This window comes from Peromyscus leucopus, chromosome 2, assembly GCF_004664715.2.
Source record: "Peromyscus leucopus breed LL Stock chromosome 2, UCI_PerLeu_2.1, whole genome shotgun sequence".
In the NCBI taxonomy this organism is placed as follows: Eukaryota; Metazoa; Chordata; class Mammalia; order Rodentia; family Cricetidae; genus Peromyscus; species Peromyscus leucopus.
Genome location: NC_051064.1, coordinates 62,209,630 through 62,228,623, shown reverse-complemented (window position 1 = coordinate 62,228,623; position 18,994 = coordinate 62,209,630). Strand labels below are relative to the sequence as shown.

At 44.4% G+C, this 18,994-nt stretch overlaps 1 protein-coding gene across 3 annotated transcripts in view; it reads right to left on the bottom strand.

Annotated features, from left to right (window-relative positions):
- Positions 1–15,159: 15,159 nt before the first annotated feature.
- Susd1 (sushi domain containing 1) overlaps positions 15,160–18,994 on the bottom strand; it is a 124,495-nt gene continuing 120,660 nt past the window's right edge. For 2 of the 3 annotated variants that reach the window (XM_037202625.1, XM_028856430.2), the window contains 2 exons: positions 16,220–16,313; positions 15,160–15,897 (listed from right to left, as the gene is read on the bottom strand). In XM_037202625.1, the coding sequence (XP_037058520.1) occupies positions 16,254–16,313 (60 nt within the window). In that variant the 3' untranslated portion in view covers positions 15,160–15,897; positions 16,220–16,253. Of the gene's footprint in view, positions 15,898–16,219; positions 16,314–18,994 lie in introns of those variants that run through there. The other variant, XR_005090833.1, reaches the window with a different exon arrangement.

The window sequence follows — 18,994 nt, the reverse complement described above, 5'->3', positions numbered from 1 at the left end:
GGGAAGTCTTCTTGAACAGGACTCTCCAGGTTGGATTATTTTGGAAAATAGACAAAAGCAATTTGCCACATATTCTTAGTTTGTAGAAGAAATGTCCAACCAGCCAAATTTTAATTGAATACATCTTATGTCCATATATAATGTTCTCACCATATACAGAGAAATCGAGACAGTTTTCTGAGGCAATAATGCTGGCATTCATTTGTGGCTCATATGTGGCTCATACTCAGAAGGCAGTTATCAAAGGGAATCTCTCAAGGTCTTTTCCAATAGTGCCACTGTAGTGAGTGTTTCGTCTCATCAAGTGACTACTTAGAAGGACAGGTATAATTTAGATGGGTATCTAGCGTGCCTGGGGACAAAGTCTCATTAGTCATAATGTTTTCTCTCCCTTTCCCCTCCCTCCCTCTCTTCCCTCCCCTCCCTTCTGTCCTCTTGCATTGCTGAGGATTGAACCCAGGCCCTCGCACATACCGGGCAAGCTAGGCGAGCATATCACCACCGAACTGGGCCCTGGCCAGATGTTCTCTCTTTAAATGTTATTTTGAAAGGCTTAATAAGTGAATCTTCTCCTCCCCTTTCCTACCTCCTGACTTTTTCCAACACTGAGACAACCCAATGAGCCAGTGCATTGTTTTTGCACTGGTAAGATGTCCTGCCTTAGATCTTAACTCTCTGGGCCATTGGTTCCAGTCGTTAATAGCACTCTACTTGCAGCTTGGTGCTTATGTTCATACTCTTATGTGAGCCCAGGCACACTAACACACACCGCCCCAGGCACACTGATACACACCACCCAGGCACACTAACACACACCGCCCCAGGCACACTGATACACACCACCCAGGCACACTAATACACACCACCCCAGGCACACTAATACACACCGCCCCAGGCACACTAATACACACCATCCCAGGCACACTGATACACACCATCCCAGGTACACTAATACACACCACCCCAGGCACACTGATACACACCACCCAGGCACACTAATACACACCACCCCAGGCACACTAATACACACCACCCCAGGCACACTGATACACACCGCCCCAGGCACACTGATACACACCACCCAGGCACACTAATACACACTGCCCCAGGCACACTAATACACACCGCCCCAGGCACACTAATACACACCGCCCCAGGGTCCCCTTCTAGTCTTTGCCCGATTGAACTCTGCTGATCCTTCCCCCTGCCTTCGCTGGCCTCCAGCCATGGTCCTCTCCATTAGACTGCCTGTTACTCTACCCCACCCACAATGTAATAATCCCACCACTGGGCGGGGGGTAAACTACCAATTGAGTAATGGGAAATAAAGATTAGATTGATTTCCCAATCACAAGGGGCAATTCAGAGTCATAATTAAAGGAAATGACATCAGTTTATCCCTATCAGTTACGAGTTCAATTTGCCAAGAATGAACATAAAATTAACAAACAAACAAAAGAGCTGACGTTTAAACTTTCAGTCTAATTCTTTGGGAACTCTGTGGGAAGCTGTATGGTGGTGCATGCCTGTGGTCAGGAGGCCGTTGCAGGAGGATTGTGAGTTTGAGGCTAGCTTGGGCTACGTGACAAGTGCCAGGGCAAGCTGAGCTAATTAGTGACATGCTATCTCAAAAGAAAAAAATGAAGAAGAAAGAAAGAAACCGCGCGGGGAAGCTTCTGATGCCACCAGCGTGTGAAGGCCACACGTCTGGTCTTTATTTCTGTGTAGGAAAAGAGCCCAAAGAGATGTGGTCAATTGCAGGTCATCAATTAGAAAACAAGAGTAGTAAGACACAAAAGGAAACAAAGATGTATCTGGTAGCAGAAAGGGTGGAGACACATCAGTGGGAGGCAAGGTGAAAAGCCACCAGCTTCTCACCTCATCTCTACTTTACACTCCCATCGTCATCTCCAATTATCACTTTGTCTCCGCCAGTACAAGAAAAAAAAAAAAATGAAGCTAAATGCCAAAAGTCAGTTCCTCTCTCTCCCTTAGCAAAAACTCAAAGATGGGATTTCATCAAGATAGAAAGTTTCTATGCATCAATCAACAAAATTATAAAAACAACCCAGGGATGGGAAAAATAGTCAAAAACCATAAACCCAATAGAGGTTACTGTCCAGATTTGTGTAAGGAACTTGATAACGGGGACACTGCTTGTTTTTAAATGGAAAAGGATCTAAGTAGACATTTTCCCCCATGAAGACATAAAATGATCGGCAAGTGTATGAAAGTGTTCATCATTATTGATCACAAGGGAAATAAAAATCACAGTGAGGTTCACCTCAGACTTGTTATCATGAAAAAAAAAATAATAACAAAGCAGATGGCCAAATATAGTGACTCATGCTTATATTCCTGGCATTCTGGAGGTTGGGGCAGCATGATTCCCGGGAGATGTAGGCCATCCTGGGCTAGAGCAAGAGCCTGTCTACAAAAGAAAGATTTTGTTCACAGTTGTTGAGAATGTGAGTTGGTAGAGACATCACAGAACATAAGGAAATTTCCTTAAAAATTAAACAGAATTTCAATCCTACTTCTTACTTTACATTCAAAGGAAATGAAATCCTGACGTCAAGGAGATCTTTCTACTCCCCTGATCTTCCCATTATTCACAGAAGGCAAGATATGGAGCAACCCGAGGCCCCGTCAACAGAGTAAAGAAAATGTGAGACAGCCCCTAGTCCGGTCTGTGGAATTATCACTTGTTTGTGAGATCTAAAGCCATAGAACGCACAGAAACAGAAATGAGAAAGGTGCTTCTGAGGGCCAGAGTGAGGAAAGGGAAGAGGCTGGGCACAGGAAGACGCTGGGCAGTCGGAAGACAGATGAGTCTCAGAGATCTGATCACAGCGCAGTGTTTAGTGATAACTCATTTCATAGCTGAAATTTCTTGTGAAAGCAATTTTAATGCTTCTTTCTTATGTGTGTGCACACATGTGTGGGTACATGTGTGTGTGTGGAGGGGTGCACATGTTTATGTGCATGCATATGTGGAGACCAGAAATTATAGTCAGATTCATTCACTCCTCTATCATTCCCTTGCTTTTTAAGATGAGGTCTCTCACTGAACCTGGAGCTTACCAGTTCTGCTAGACTGGCTAGCAGATCACTAGGATGCTTCTCTAGTTCCTCCTAGCACTGGGACTATAGACCCACACCACCATGCCCAACTTTGTATGTAGATGCCAAGGCTCCACACGCAAATTCTGAGGTGGTAGCTCATTGGGTAGAGTGACTGTCAAATATGCATGAGACGGGGGTTTGATCTCCAGCATGCAAAAACCAGGTGTGGCAGCATATACTTGCAATCCTAACACTAGCTCAGGAGTTGGAGGCAGGAGGATCAGAAGTCCTAGGTCATCCATGACTACATAGAGAACTCAAAGCTAATCTGAGACTCTGTCTCAAAAAATAAAATAAAATAATTGCATAGCAACCAATGTTGGGTCCTTGGGCTCATACAGTGAACACTTTACACACTGGACTGTTGTCTTGGGCTCTAACTCTAAGTATTCTTTTTATATTAGCTTGACTGTAGCCATCATTTCACAAGGTACACATGTACTGTGTCATCAATTGTCCAAACACATACGCATATGTCTAAATACACCTTTTATTTGTTTTATTTCTGAGCGGCAGATAGAGCTAAGGATGGTAACCTGGCCAGTCAGCCTTAGAAAGCCAGATGATGGATGCAAGGCAAGTTGCATGCCAACTGTAAACCTCCTTAGCCTTCCTTGCATGTGAGTCCTCCAATGTACAGCCAGACACCACCAGTCCTCCAAAGCATATAATCAGCCACTCAGGGTTCTTCTGAGGTATGTGTTGCCCATCTCCTCCCTCTCACCCATCTTAGTTACTCTTCTATTGCTGTGAAGAGATGCCATGATGAAGGCAACTTATAAAAGGAAACATTTAGGGGGCTGGAGAGGTGGCTCAGAGGTTAAGAGCACTGGCTGCTCTTCCAGAGGTCCTGAGTTCGATTCCCAGCACCCACACGGTGGCTCACAACCATGTGGTTTGTCTGTTTTATTTGTTAACCATATTTCAATAAAACTAGGAAAAATGGCATCCAGAGAAAAATATCACTAGTTCATTGTAAATTATATCATCTCTCCCAACACACATCAAAATTGCTGGTATTACTGCTACCTAAGAATTTAAAAATAGCCCATTAACTTTTTGTGTGTGTGTGTGTGTGTGTGTGTGTGTGTGTTCTTTTGTTTTTCCAGACAAGGTTTCTCTGTGTAGCTTTGGTGCCTATCCTGGATCTCGCTCTATAGACCAGGCTGGCCTCGAGCTCACACAGATCTGCCTGGCTCTGCTTCCTGAGTGCTGGGATTAAAGGTGTGTGCCACCACCGCCCGGACTTAATTAACCACATACATTGCTTACAAGTTTTCTTCACACGATTAGACACTCTTACATCTCCTAATAAACCACTATTTCCCACAGATGTGAAGTTGCCTCAGGTCTTTGTTTGTTTTTGTTTTTTGTACTTGACAACATAAAGGATGAGGGCCAGCAGTGTGCTTCTTCAAGCGGCAGAAGGGTGCCAACTGTAAGCTCAAGTGTGGGCCTAGAGCAACCACAAGCCACTTGGATAATATCAGGAACCCAGCACTTAAAAAGGAAATGAAAACTGTTGATGATTCAGTAAACTTATTCCTGGAAATAATAAAAGACAATAAGCTGCACACTGGCCTCGGAGCACATAGCATAAATATTGAATTTGGAACATGACCAACCTCTAACCCAACTCTGGCGGAAACTATGGTTCCCTTTGCTGTGCACATCTGTGTTTGGCACGATTTCAAAGCAGTTTCCTTTGCTAAGTATCCACAAGGTGCCTTAGGAAAATAGCTTAGGAGACTCTAAGGATCTTGGTCACCCTTGCAGTGGTGTCCTGAGGTGTCCCCTTGGAGTTAGATTGAGAATTTGTTGAGATGGGAGACTTTTTGAGCACTGGAAAGCTGGCATGAGTAGATTCTCCTCCTCGGGCCCAGTTTCAGGGACTCCTGTCACTCAGAAGTAACTGCTCAATAGATCCTTTCTGTTGCTCAAACAGCATGCTTTCCTTTGAGTTAACCAGAGAGCAGCCTGGTGCTTGGCCAAGCAAGCAATTATGCAAAGCAGGTGTCTTATATAGTAAAAGTGGCTATATAACACATTTTAAGAACTTTTAAGATCAGTTTTCAAAGTTCAGGCTAACATGCAGCAGTAGTCTAGAAGAAATGCCAGCCTTATCATTTTGGGAAACCAGTGATGCCTCACAGTTGAGGGCAATGACCTGGGTAGCTGATGGGGTAGACAATAAAACTCCAGCCAGTTGAAAACTGAGCAGCAGATAGAGCTAAGGATGGTAACCTGGCTGGTCAGCCTTAGAAAGTCAGTTGATGGATGCAAGGGAGGTAGCATGCCAACTGTAAACCTCCTTAGCCTTCCTTGCATGTGAGTCCTCCAATGCACAGCCAGACACCACCAGTCCTCCAAAGCATATAATCAGCCACTCAGGGTTCTTCTGAGGTTTATATTGCCCATCTCCTCCCTCTTACCCCATCTTAGTTACTCTTCTATTGCTGTGAAGAGATGCCATGATGAAGGCAACTTATAAAAGGAAATGTTTATTGGAGCTCATGGTTCCTGAGGGCTAGAATCCATGATCATCATGGCGGGGAGCATGGCAGCAGGCAGGAAGGCGTGGTGCTGGAGCTTTGGCTGAGAGCTTACATCCTGATTCACAGTCACCAAGTGGGGTGGGTGTGGGGGATTAGCTAACAGGAACAGTGGGGGGGGTGTCCTTTGAAACCTCAAAATCCACCCTCACATACCTCCTCCACCAGACCATACTCCTGAGTTCTTTCTAAACAGTTCCACCAAATGGGAAATGTGTATTCGAGTGTGTGGGTCAGTGGGGGTCATTCTCGCTCAGACCACCACACAACTGATCCAAGAAAGGCAGATTGCTTCCTTCCCTCTCTTCCTTTCTTTCACCTGCTTCAGGGAGAAGCCTGATCTCACTGATGCTCCCTCAGCAGGATCTCCAGTGTGTGTTCCAGCGCAGGATCTCCAGTGCGTGTTCCAGCCCAGCACCTAGCTCCTACCCTGAAGGACCTCTCTACAGCAGTGTGCAGAGGTGAGGTGGGGAAGTAGCTGTAGCTAGAGTTTTCCTGCCTGGCCCACAGTCAGGACAAATCTCTCACCCGCAGCTGCTTAGACCCAACCAAGTAAACACACAAAGACTTACATTGCTTAAAAACTGTATGGCCATGGCAGGCTTCTTGTTATCTAGTTCTTATATCTTAAATTAACCCATTTCTATTAGTCTATACCTTGCCACGTGGCTGGTGGCTTACTGGTATCTTACATGTTGCTACTCATGGTGGCAGCTGACAGCATCTTTCTGGCTCAGCCTTCCACTTCCCAGAATTCTCCTCTCTCCTTGTCTCACCTATACTTCCTGCCTGGCTACTGGCCAATCAGTGTTTTATTTATTAACCAATCAGAGCAATACATTTAACATACAGAACATCCCACAGCAAGTACCAATTTCCGTATTGAAGAAGAAGCCAGCCACATGCAGAAATGAGGGGACAGGAGGCTAGAAAAGTAGCCCAGTGGGTAAGAGCATCTGCTGTTCTGGCAGAGGATCCCAGGTTCAATTCCCAGCACTCATGGTGGCTCATAAGCATCCATATTTCCAGGTCCAGGGGATCTGATATCCTCTTCTGAACAGTATGAGCACCAGGCACATAGGTGGTACACATACATACATGCAAGCCAAACACTCAGATACGTAAAACAAAAAGTAAATTTAAAAAGTTCTTTAATGAACTGAGGGAAAGGGGAGTAGATACCAGAGATGTGTCACACATGGAGATGAGGAGGTGGGATGTCTGTCGATCAGGATGGGGACTGATGTTTTTGCCTTGGTGGGGTCCCTCCAGTCTCTGTCTACCCAGGGAACTGTTTCAGCTGCACCAAGCTCAGACTGACTTTCAGACCAGATGGATATGAGTCAGTTTGCAGCGCACATAAAAATAAAGTAAGGATGTTCAGTGCATGTTCAGTGCAAATCACGGGACACCGAGTCAGCCTCAGGAAGCAGCTCCAAGCCTCTGGAGGCCAAGTCGAGGGATGACGGTTAGTTTTCAAGGCTGTTAGTCACATATGTTCTCTCTTAGAGGGCTGCATGCAGTGGGGACGTCTGCCCTGCCCCCTCCAGCCAGCACAGCATGCGCAGGAAGCTTACACTGCCCATTCTCTATTTTCTAATGGCCTCTGTTCTAGATCCATAAAAATAATTCTCCTTTTACAGGTCCTGCCCTTCTTTAGGAAGAAGACAGTGTGATGGAGAGTCCTCTGTTATGCCCCCAAGCCATCAGGGCACTTGAGCTCATCTGCTGCTCCCCAGTTCTGGTGTTCATCTCTGTGACATCTCAACCCCCAGCAGCCATGTCAAGACAGCCCAGATTCACTCTGGTCTTCTAACCCTCCTCAAATCATTGGGTCCACCCTTCGCTGGAACTCATGGTGTTCTTGGATATAGGTATCGATGGCTTATGGTTCCCCCATCCCCACCTCACCCCATCTCTGCACACAGCAACTGTCAAGATCTTATCTACAGAGTGCCCGAGCTAGGGAGAGCTCAAGAAAACTCATGGCCTCTCAAAGGTTTGGATGTGCTTAAAGCTGATTGATATGTCAAGCCTCTGACCCAAGATAGCTCAGGGGTGTGGGAGTATTGGGGGGGGGGAGGTTGGGAAAGAACTACCTCCTCAGATCCACACACTCAGGCTCTCTTCAGTTTGTGGAGTTCCTGGACCGTGTATCCTGATTCAAATGCTAGGCGATAGGGCCCACGCTCCTGACCCAAAGAAATGGTGCCTCCCCCCCCCCCCCCGCCCCGCACCTCAAATGGGTGATACTCAAGTGAATTCATCTGGTCAAAGGTGACAAAGTCACTTTACAGAACTAGGCTATGATGGTTATTGGCCATTTCCACCCCTGAGAGCTACGGCAACTGCTCCCTTGCTAATCAAGAATCAAGCCCCGGGCTTGTACTATAAAATCAAGCCACTCTGCCAAAAGAGCCCAGGAACTCTTACAGAAAATTGAAAGTATAAACGGATCGATTTTCATGCAGGTTGCAGACTGAGTTCGAAGATGACCCTCATAAACCCTGTCCCCTGGAGTGCACAGCTTTCACAGAAACTGTCCCTGGGGTGTGATTTGCTTCTAACTAACAGAATTTGGCAAATGAAGGGATTTTTTTTTTCAGATGTAATTGAGATTCCAAATTAGCTGATTTTCAGCTAGTTCAAGAGGAGACTTTGCGGGTCTCAGAGGATCTGACTTTGTCAGATGGAGAGATGAGCGCCTCCCTTCCCTCGGAAGTTCGTCTTTCTAACCTGATGATGCAATCAGCTGCGTTGCAGAAGTCTACATGGCAACCAGCAGCTAGTTTCTAGGATCTGTAGAGACATCTAGGTCATGAGGTCAGCCTCTAGTTGACATCCAGCAGAATGTTGGTGGCTCCATCCATACAGGCATGGGGACATGAAGTTTGCCAACAAGCTCAACAAACATGGAAGTCTTTCCAAGTCAACCCTCCAGATGCCAACGCGGCCCGGCCTTTGTCTTCATTGTGATTTGTGATATCCCAAGCAGAGGGTCATTCCTGGATTCCTGACCCCCAAAAATGAGGGGCCAATAGTGCCGTAGACTTTGTTCTCTGCTCTTCTTTGCAAACATTTCACACACCCCAGATCTCATTCCCAAAGATGCAGAGATGATACTAAGATTTCTGAGTCAACACTGTGTATCAGGGAAAAATGTATCTGTCATAAGAAACTCTGGGAGAATTTCTAAAATTTCAAAAATAAAAAGTTTAGGCCAAGCATAGTGCACGCCTTTAGTTCTAGCACTTGGGAGGCAGAGGCAGGGAAATCCCTGTAAGTCTGAGGCCAGCCTGGGCTACAATAAAAATTCCAAGCTAACCAGGGATACATAGTACACTGTATCTCAAAAAAAAATTGTGTGTGTGTGTGTGTGTGTGTGTGTGTGTGTGTGTGTGTGTGCAAAGTTTAAATTAACATCTGGAATAGATGCTTTCTTAGAAAAGCTGGGTTTTGCTCGTTTGGAAATATACTTTGACAGACTACTTGTGCAATTGTTACTTAGGGCATACATTAGCAAAAACTAAAATATATCTGAATTCTTCTACATTTCAAGAACTCAGAGGTGTGATAGCCATTTTCACTAGTTCATTGTTATTATCCCAAAAAACTATTTTTGTTCACCCTCTTTTTTTATTCAAAAGAAAACATATCATATATACTGTCATATCTTGTTTTTCTCATTAAAACAATACATCTTGGAGATCTCTCTGTGTCCGCACATAGACTTTCTTTGTGTCTTTTTTACTGCAGTATAATATGCCATTGTGTATGTAGAAGTGCATGGTTGATTCACCTAGCTTCTTCCACAGAGACATTTGGATTGTGTGTGTAGATTTTTTCTATTTCTATACACTATGCAAAAGGGAAGAAATGCATTGCTTATTTTGAACATGTGCAGATCAGTCCACAAGGACAGGTCCCAGATGAGACTTCAGGGGAGATGGATGAAGGGGTGTGGAACTATATACATACTGACACATTCCCTTCCCTAACAGTTGTGCCTCTTACTCCAACCACCAATGAGCTCCTGTTTCCCCACAGCCTCTACAAAGGAGGGATTATCAAACTGGGTTTCTCCTGGCTTGAAAGGTGAGAGAAGACATCTCACTATGAATGGTTTTTTTGTTTTGTTTTGTTGTTTTTTATTTTTCATTTATTTATTTAATTTTGGTTGTTTTTTTTTTTTGTTTTGTTTTTTGTTTTTGTTTTTTTGAGACAGGGTTTCTCTGTGTGGTTTTGGAGTCTGTCCTGGAACTCACTTGGTAGCCCAGGCTGGCCTTGAACTCACAGAGATCCACCTGCCTCTGCCTCCTGAGTGCTGGGATTAAAGGCATGCGCCACCACCATCCGGCTTGTTTTTATTTTTTTTAACGTGATGTTTACAAATCATAGGACTATGGGAGGAATGGTGAGTGGAAAAACAAACTGTGGTAGATGTACATAATGGAGTATTATTCAGCACTTAAGAAGACTGTAAGAAAATGAATGAAAAGGAAGGTTATCATACTGAGAAAATTAAGCCAGAATCAGAAAGAAAAGTGTTACATGTTTACTCTCGTATGTGGACACTAAAAATAAGGGAACTTGACCAAATATTTATGTAAATAAATACCTATACGTAAATAAAAAGAGCTGAGAACACTCTGGGAGGAACAGAAAGAACAGTACTATGGTATTTTTTATGAATCTATTTTAAAGTTACAGCAGGTCATGCTGGCACAGGGCGGATCAGTAGAACAAAAGAAGACGTTTCAGATGACAAGGGAGGTCAATGGAAAACCATTGAGCAGCAATAAAAATCATGCCTCCCCACCCGCCTCGTTCCTATGCCCACATCAGTTCCTACTAGAGTAAAGATTTAATGTTTGAAACCTCGTGTTGTTTTATCCAGTAGCTTGAGTTTGGAGGTCCTTCTGAGAACAGCAAGAAGGCAACTGGAAAGGAAAAGACTGGTGAATTGACGTTACAAATATGAAGGATTTGTGTGATAATATGGAGCCCAAATGAAGTTTTAAAACAGTATTATCCTTTCTAAAAATGACAGAAGAAAGTTAACAAAACATATGACAGGTAAGTGTGAAAATCACAATGATATAAAGAGCTTTTGGGGGGTGCATGTGGGGAGAGGGTGGTCCATGTGAGTGCAGGTTGCCATGGAGGCATCAGTTTCCCCTGAATCTGGAGTTACGGGTGATTGTGAACCACTAGAGATGTGGGTGCTGGGAACTGAGCTCGGGGACTCTGCAGGAACAGAGTGTGCTCCTAACCATGGAGGCACCTCTCTACTCCATAAAGAGCTCGTTCAATCAATAAAGGTAAGTATCTTATGGGGAGGGGGGAGGTAATGGTTCTCAAAGACCATACTTCAAAGGGCCAACCAGCATGCAAAACTGTCAAGAGATGCAAGCAAAACATGAAAACATTACTTTCCACCTACCAGAGGCATAGAGGTGAATGGCCAACTCTGGCTGCCGGAGCTGAGGCTTTCTACTGGTGAAAGCCTAAACTGAATTCCTGTGGAACTTCCCCTGGAATGTAAAATACATTCATTCCAACAACCTTCCATCTATGAATTTAATGTAAGTAATACCTGCATGCCTTTCTACAGACTTGTATAAGGAAAACTCTGGAAACACTCTAGATATATATGCATGGTAGAATACTATTAAATAAACTACAGTATATACTTGTAAGTCAGTCACTATTGACTATTGTCCAGGAAATACTGATGAGTGAAAGCACACCACAAAGTCTTATAGTCTGAATCCTTTTGGGGAACCTGAATGATGCTCTTAAAAGGTAGGGGTATCAAGACTCATACCACCATGGCCACCACAACTGAAGTGACCCATTCTCTCTGTACCCAGAGCATACAATGCTCAGTGCTTTAAAAAAATGGATTTGCCATGGGCTGGAAAGTTGACAGGGTTAAGGGCACTTATTGCTCTTGCAAAGGACCCAAGTATGGTTCCCAGAACCCATACAGTGGCTCATAACCAACCATAACTCCAGTTTCAGGGGATCTAATGCACTCTTCTGACATGTACATGGTTCATGTACATACATGCATGCAAAATACTTATACACATAAAATAAATCTTTAAAAATTGATTTGCTTAATTGTATCCTTCACTGCATAAACTTGAACACACACACACACACACACACACAAAAAAAAAAAAAAAAAAAAAAAAAAAAAAAAAACCACTCTCCTTCCCTTCAGAAGCAAGCACCTGGCCTTAGATAATGACAGTCACAGGCAAAAGGTCTTTAGGGTGCTATGACCAGTGATTCATAGAAAAGAAGTAGTCGGAAGTTTCTCTGGTCCTGCCCAGCCAAACAAACAACTGAGAAGAAGCAGTGGTTCTGGGAAGAGAATGGAAAATAGATGATCTTGAAAATCAGAATGAGAGTTTAGCAATCAAAAGTGTTCACTGAGCATGCTTTTTACTTCCTCTCAAATCAATTTAAATATTAACTTTATTCCAAGCTGCTGTGGAATTTCAAAATAATCACCACTACTCTGGGCTTATCTCAAATGCTCTGGTGTAATTCCAGGTCTTAGATAGAAAATGCTATTCCATTTTCCCTAATTTCCATTCATTTGCCTGGCTGTTTGCAGCTCCTTCTAGAAGTGATGGGTAGTGGTACTTAACTGTCAAAAGACAGGCACAGAGACTCATGGCTAGGTAACATAGAGACTAACAATAAGGTAATATAAAGTTGACATGATATTGTTTAGACATCTAAAGACATGTCTTTCCCAAAACCAAACAGGCAGTCTACAAATGACTTCAGTGGCTAATTCAAGGGCCAGCAAGTGCCAGAGAAGAAAACTAGACTTACCTTAAAAGATTCAAGTCACAAATCTGTCTGTACCCAGTTCTCCCTTTAAAGTGGGACCTGAAACCCCTGACCTTCCTACTACACAGAATCTAGTGAGGATGGAATGAAAGAGTGCCTGCTCTACAGCTAAGGGTGTACCCACAAACTATGCACACACACACAGACAAACACACACACACACACACACACACACACACACACACACACACACCAGCCCAAAGCAAGTGTGCTTGTTCCATGACTGGGCAACACCTCAATTCTGATTCCCAATCTGGAAGATAATTTAAAGCCAGATTTAAGCTGTTCCCAAGGCTGGCCATGTGGGAAAGAACCTTCCTCCACCTCCACATTAGGATCTAAAATACATTAAAATGTATTTTAAAAATTACATTTATTTAGTGTGCATGTATGTATGGGCATATGTGTGGGTATGCACATGCCACAGAGCACATGTGGCGTTCAGAGGACAATTTGCAAGAATCAGTTTTCTCCTTCCACTGTGTGGGTCCCAAGGCTTCATCTCAGGTCGTCAGGTTCAGCCACCTCTCCGACTCCAGCTCTAGCTTTAGTTAGAGGGACTCAGAAGCCAGATCAACACCATGGTCTACAGTTATCCCTTGTTCCTCTGCTAGTTAGGAATCCAGTTAAGCAGGGGAAAGTATTATGGTGTAAAGTTTAATGCTTTCTTCACGCTTATGGGAGAACAATTTAAGAACAGCAGGAAAATGAAGCGAGGTTTCTGCAAACGCCCACCACCTGCTCCCATTGCGTGTGTGTGTGTGCGCGTAGAGCGACTCCACATCATAATGTGGAACAATCAGAGGAAATAACAAAGCCAGTGTGTTTGCTGTTTTTGCGGCTGTAAATGAACTGTTTTTACGTTTCTACACTGTACTACAAGCTGACGATTTACTTAACATTTCATCAGTTATTGAACCAGAAGCATTTTTTTTTTTAATTAGACAGGTGAGATTTCTTCCTTTCAGTGGTAATTATGCTGAGTCTCCACGTAGGCAACTATATCTTGCACAGTTATCCTAGAATGTAAAATTAGGGAGCTATAGAAATATTGGTCCTACGTAGCTCAAAGGACAGGGGACTAGCAAGGGCCAGCAGCTGGCATTGAATACACAAGTCTGGGTGTTGCTTCCCTCTGCTGTGGGATGTCTTTCTGTACGCTGTGAATATATGCTGTTATCACGGGTTAATAAGTAAGCTGCTTTGGCCTATGGCAGGGCAGCTCAGAGGCATGTGGGAAATCCAAGCAGAGATACAGGAAAGAGACAGGCAGGAAGAGGAGATGCCAGCCTGCTGCCCAAGGAGCAACAAGATACCAGCAGACAGGTAACACCATGGCCATGTGCAACATAGAGATTAATAGAAATGGGTTAATTTAAGATGAAAGAGTTAGTTAGCAAGAAGCCTGAGCTACAGGCCATACAGAATGTAATTAATATAAACCTCTGTGTATTTACTTGGAAACAGGCAGAACACAGGACGACTTCTGTCTACACCTCTGCCTGACTTTTTCCAATTGAGTAGAACACAAGCCCCACCCCACCAGGTTGGAACAGCTTTATGGGCAGTTTGATGGTGTTTTAGTCTGTTTTCTGCTGTTCTAACAGAATAGCTGAGTATCAGTGATCTGTAACGAACAAAGAAGCTATTAACTTGGGCTCAGGGTTCAGGAGCCTGGGAAGCCCAAATGCATCTTCACAACTTCTGATGGGGGCCTCTTGATGCTTCAAAGCGCAGTGAGATGCAGAACGGAAGGATGAACTCACGAGTACCTCGTGATCTTGTGGTAACTAAGCCAGTCCCAGAAGAAAGGAAAGAAGGGCACTAACACCTCCTAACATTCAATTCCGCTTGTAAAGGTCCCACCCCAATCAAATTTCACCAAGAATTTCGTGGAGATAAACCACATATAAATCATAGCACTGGGCAATTCAGCTATGACCTCCACCCACAAGCACCTCACAAGCCAGCAGGGAACACACCAGCCATGGTCCTGGAAGGATTGTCTGTCTTCCTCAGGACCACAGGAGTGCACAGTTCCAGGGCCACATTCTGTGTTCCACCCTGAGGTTGTACCATGTAACCATGCCTCTTTTCTTTCCCCCACACTTTTAATTCTGTGGGTCTAGTGAAGGAGGAGGGAGGAGGGAGGGAGGGAGGGAGGGAGGGAGGGAGGGAGGGAGGGGGGAGGGAGGGAGGAGGGAGGGAGGGAGGGAGGGAGGGAGAAGGAAGAGAGAAGCCACAGCCTTGGAGTTGAGCTGTGGTCAGAGAAGAACGCTGAAGACTACCAACTGGGTTTTCAAAGTCAAACCGAATGTACTCTACCTGTATAGTCAGTCACTGTATGGACCATCTGCCAGACCTGCCTAAAGCTAATGTTTCATGGGCCATGATAGGTCTCAGTCACGGCTACTGAGGTGTAGATAAGGTATGTCAACCAACATTTTCCCCTCCCCCCAAAACTCATGCAGATGCTGGCCATGAACTGGATGGATGCTGCCTTAACCCACTGTTTCTACATTGCCACCAAACTCGAATTTCTCAAGGGAGGCAGAGAACAGTTTTATAGATGGTGAGTAAGAAAAAACAAAACCAAACCAAGGGAAGAACGGTCAGTATTACAAAATGTATTTTACTGGAAAGCGAACATTACTTTTGATCTCACATAACCAACTGGAATTGTATCAAAGCAATACTGCCCAACAGTCATGCAGGGAACCCGAGAGAGTGGCCAGGCTACTGTAGCTTCTAATTAGTTTATCAGTTAACTGTAAACAAGGGCTACTTCTAAAATGCTTGAAACATTTATTCATGTCAGTGTCCTTTATCCAATGACCTCTTTCAGAAAGCCAAATTCCAGTCCAGACTTAAGCCCATCTCATTACCTACTGTGAAAGAATGGATCCTGAACTAATTAGCAGGCTCTGTGGCCTGTGCACATCCGGTGTCTACAGGAGCTGACTCTCAGGCTCTGTGGCCTGTGGTCAGTATGGAAGCTGACTCTCAGGACTGTGGCCTGTGTACGTCTGATGTCTATAGGAGCTGACGCTCAGGAATGTAGCCTGAGGCTGTGGTCAGTATTACACTGGGCATGAGTCTCAAGTTCACCGACACACACTGATCCTGAAAGTAGGAAGTACATAAACAGTTCCCAAGTTTTCTCCTTTTGGGAGATTCCACAGAGTTGGCTGCCATCTTGAATTCAGGAATGAGGCCATGCTGGGATGGAGAAAGTTTCAGGTCCACACAAGGGCTCTAGATGGGAGCCCCACAGTCCAGGCACCTGAGAAGCTGTAGGAACAGCTGTTCCTCATCAAGACAGTCTTCCCACGCAGTGCTCACCAGCCATCTAGACGTAGAGAGAAGGTACAAGTAAGTGCACACTCTGCTGTTTCTTCCTTGCGGGACCCGAGTGCAGCTCATACACATGTCCACAGGCAGTCAAGCTGCCTGGATCAGCCCGCCTGCTGGAGTGACCGGCCCGTCATCACTATCCCTGCTCTTCCTCGGGTCAGGAGGTCATCCCCTTCCTCTTCCCAGCTTTGAGGTTAGTCACACTGGCTACCTGCTGCCTGCGCCCTGGCCCTCCTCATGCCCAGCTCTTCTGCATGACTCCCACCCCAGCCTCCCCTCCATTCCACTCATTTTTTAAAAGTGACAGTCTCACATACCATACTGCTGAGAAGGACAGGAATGTGAGAATGGTCACAAAAGCCACCGAGCCCAGTCCAACCCCCACCATCTGCTGCGGTGTGAGGGACGAATCTGTGGGAAGAAACCACACGATGAGCCATCCCGGAGCCCAGAGCACATCCCATCACGGCCCTCCCACGAGATCTACATCCAACTGTGAGCATTCTGTTTTAACCCAGAGCTGGGCTTCATTTAACAAAGAATTCCAAGAATGCCCCCACAGTGCCTCTGTGTCCCCAACAGGTCCTGCAGATGTCAGACCTCAGGAAACCACAGTTTCAAAGTATTTCTAAAAAGGAAGCATAAAACCAGATCGTATTAAAGTTACAAGTGAGAAAAAAAAAAACTTGTGGACACACCAAAGCTACGTGATACATGCTGTGTACAGATCTTCTCTCAGGTCAGCTACACTTGATAAATTTTTATGGGCCATTTCCCTTCACATGGAAGAAGTCATTCTGACATCATTTGAACATGGGCTTCCAAAAAACGTTAGTCAGTACCAGTGGTCACATACAAACATGTTTTGTTGAGCACAGCTGCCTTTATTTCCCTATATTATCAGCAGGATAGGACTGCTCTGCTCAGCTCAGCAGGCTTCTCTGAGGACTTTTCAAAAGTCCATGTAAAAGTACTTGGAACACATGTGCTATTTAGAGAATGTCACATGACCACTCCAGGGAGATCCCTGGTTACAAACTGAAAAACATCCACATTTGTGGCGCACATTTGGGCCAAGAGACTTAATTCAGAGCTTTGTGACTTCAGCAAAGGCTCTGTTTTTATTGGAAATACTTAGTTAGTAGTCACACTGTTATAATCACCTCACACGCGTTAACTCAGTCTCCTGTGGTAGTTAGTCCTAAATGTCAATTTGATTGGGTTGAGAGACACCTGGGAGATCAGGAGATGACACTCCTGGGTGTGTCTGTGAGACAGGAACTGAGAGGGAAGACCTACCCTGGATATGGACATCACCATCCAATAAGCTTCGGGCCTTGATGAACAGATGCAGAAGGAGGCTGGCTGGCTTGGGCTCACCTACCCTCTCTTTGCTTCCTGGCTCCGATGAGGTGAGCAGCCTCCTCCAGCACATGCTGCGCTGCTTCATTCAAGACAGAGCCCTGGAGCTAGTCAACTATAGACAGACAGCCCTGGGCCTGTGAGCCCAAATAAACCTTTCACGCATGTAAGCTGTTTTGTTCAGTTATTGTGTTATCATGATGAGAAATTAACTCATACATCTCCTAATCAGCGCTTATACTGAGAATCATTATTGTTCCCCCTTTATAGATGAGGGTCTGAGGCACAGAGTAATTAAGCACAGCTCAGATGTCTATGCCCAGCTTAAGGACAATTTGGTTCCAGTGGAAACTCTGTGGTGTCCCTGGCACTCACAAGTATAGCCATGGAACAGACCATGGAACAGACCACTTCTCATAGGCAACCAAAACTCACTGTCCCAGGAAGTGTTGTCCCAAGACTTTCTAGAAAAACACAGACTGGCCAGTATATATACATTATAATCACATGAATTGAAGCAGAGTATATATATGAGGCCAACCTGGGTTGCATAGTTAGACCCTATCTCAAAATGAGAGAGAGAGAGAGAGAGAGAGAGAGAGAGAGAGAGAGAGAGAGAGAGAGAGAGAGAAGAGAAGGAAGGAAGAAGAAAGAGAAAGAAAGAAAGAAAGAAAGAAAGAAAGAAAGAAAGAAAGAAAGAAAGAAAGAAAGAAAGAAAGAAAGTTATACTTTGTGTAATCAGACCAAGAGGGCAAGAGGGTCTTGACACTGTAAGAAGCTAAATTATCAAATGGAAGAGGATCAGTGAGGAAATTGGAAGTTACTTGTATCTTATATATGAGAAGACTTGACCAGCAGATATACAGACAGTGGAATGCTAGCTTGGGGGAAGAACATGCTAGAACAAAACAGTGTCTAGGAACAAAGTAACTCCATCAAGCCATTTCACAGCTTGCACACTGGAATGATGGTGTCCAAGTCTTTAGCTCAACACCATCCTCTCTACCATGGGACTTGAAACCAGCTCATCAGCTGTTGTATGTTTCCGTTTCCTCTCCCAGGGAAACTGTAACAACAGCACCACCTTCCAGGGTTACTGTGAGAAATAATGACTTGTCACACAGCACCAGCCGCCCAGTAACCATCAACAAATGTCAGCTACTGTTAACTACTGTTCACCATTGTCTTGTAACTGTTTCAAGTAACTGAGTGAAATAATAAATTACCTATAACTGGTAAGGAGAAAAAAATGGCTAATTAGAATAAAGTGATTTTGATCACTAAAGCATATTCTATATACCAACATAAAATTCAGGTAGATTAAAGGCTTAAATTGGAATATGGAAGAACTGAAAAATGTTGGTGAATGTTTATATAATATTAAAGGTGGTAAGAATTGTCTGATTATATTTATTAAACCGGGAGCCTTATAGACTTAACTGCATTCAAAAGCATGCATTTTATATACACAAAACTACCATTAGTGAGGTTAAAAAGCACCATCTGCACAATTAGTGAGGTTTGGGGTTTTTAAGAGAAAATACTGCCTTTAATCCCAGCACGTAAGAAGCAGAGGCAGGCAGATCTCTGAGTTCAAGGCCAACCTGCTCTACAGAGTGAGTTCCAGGACAGCCAGGACTACACAGAGGAAACCCTGTCTCAAAACAAACAAACGAGAGAGAGAGAGAGAGAGAGAGAGAGAGAGAAGAGAGAGAGAGAGAGAGAGAGAG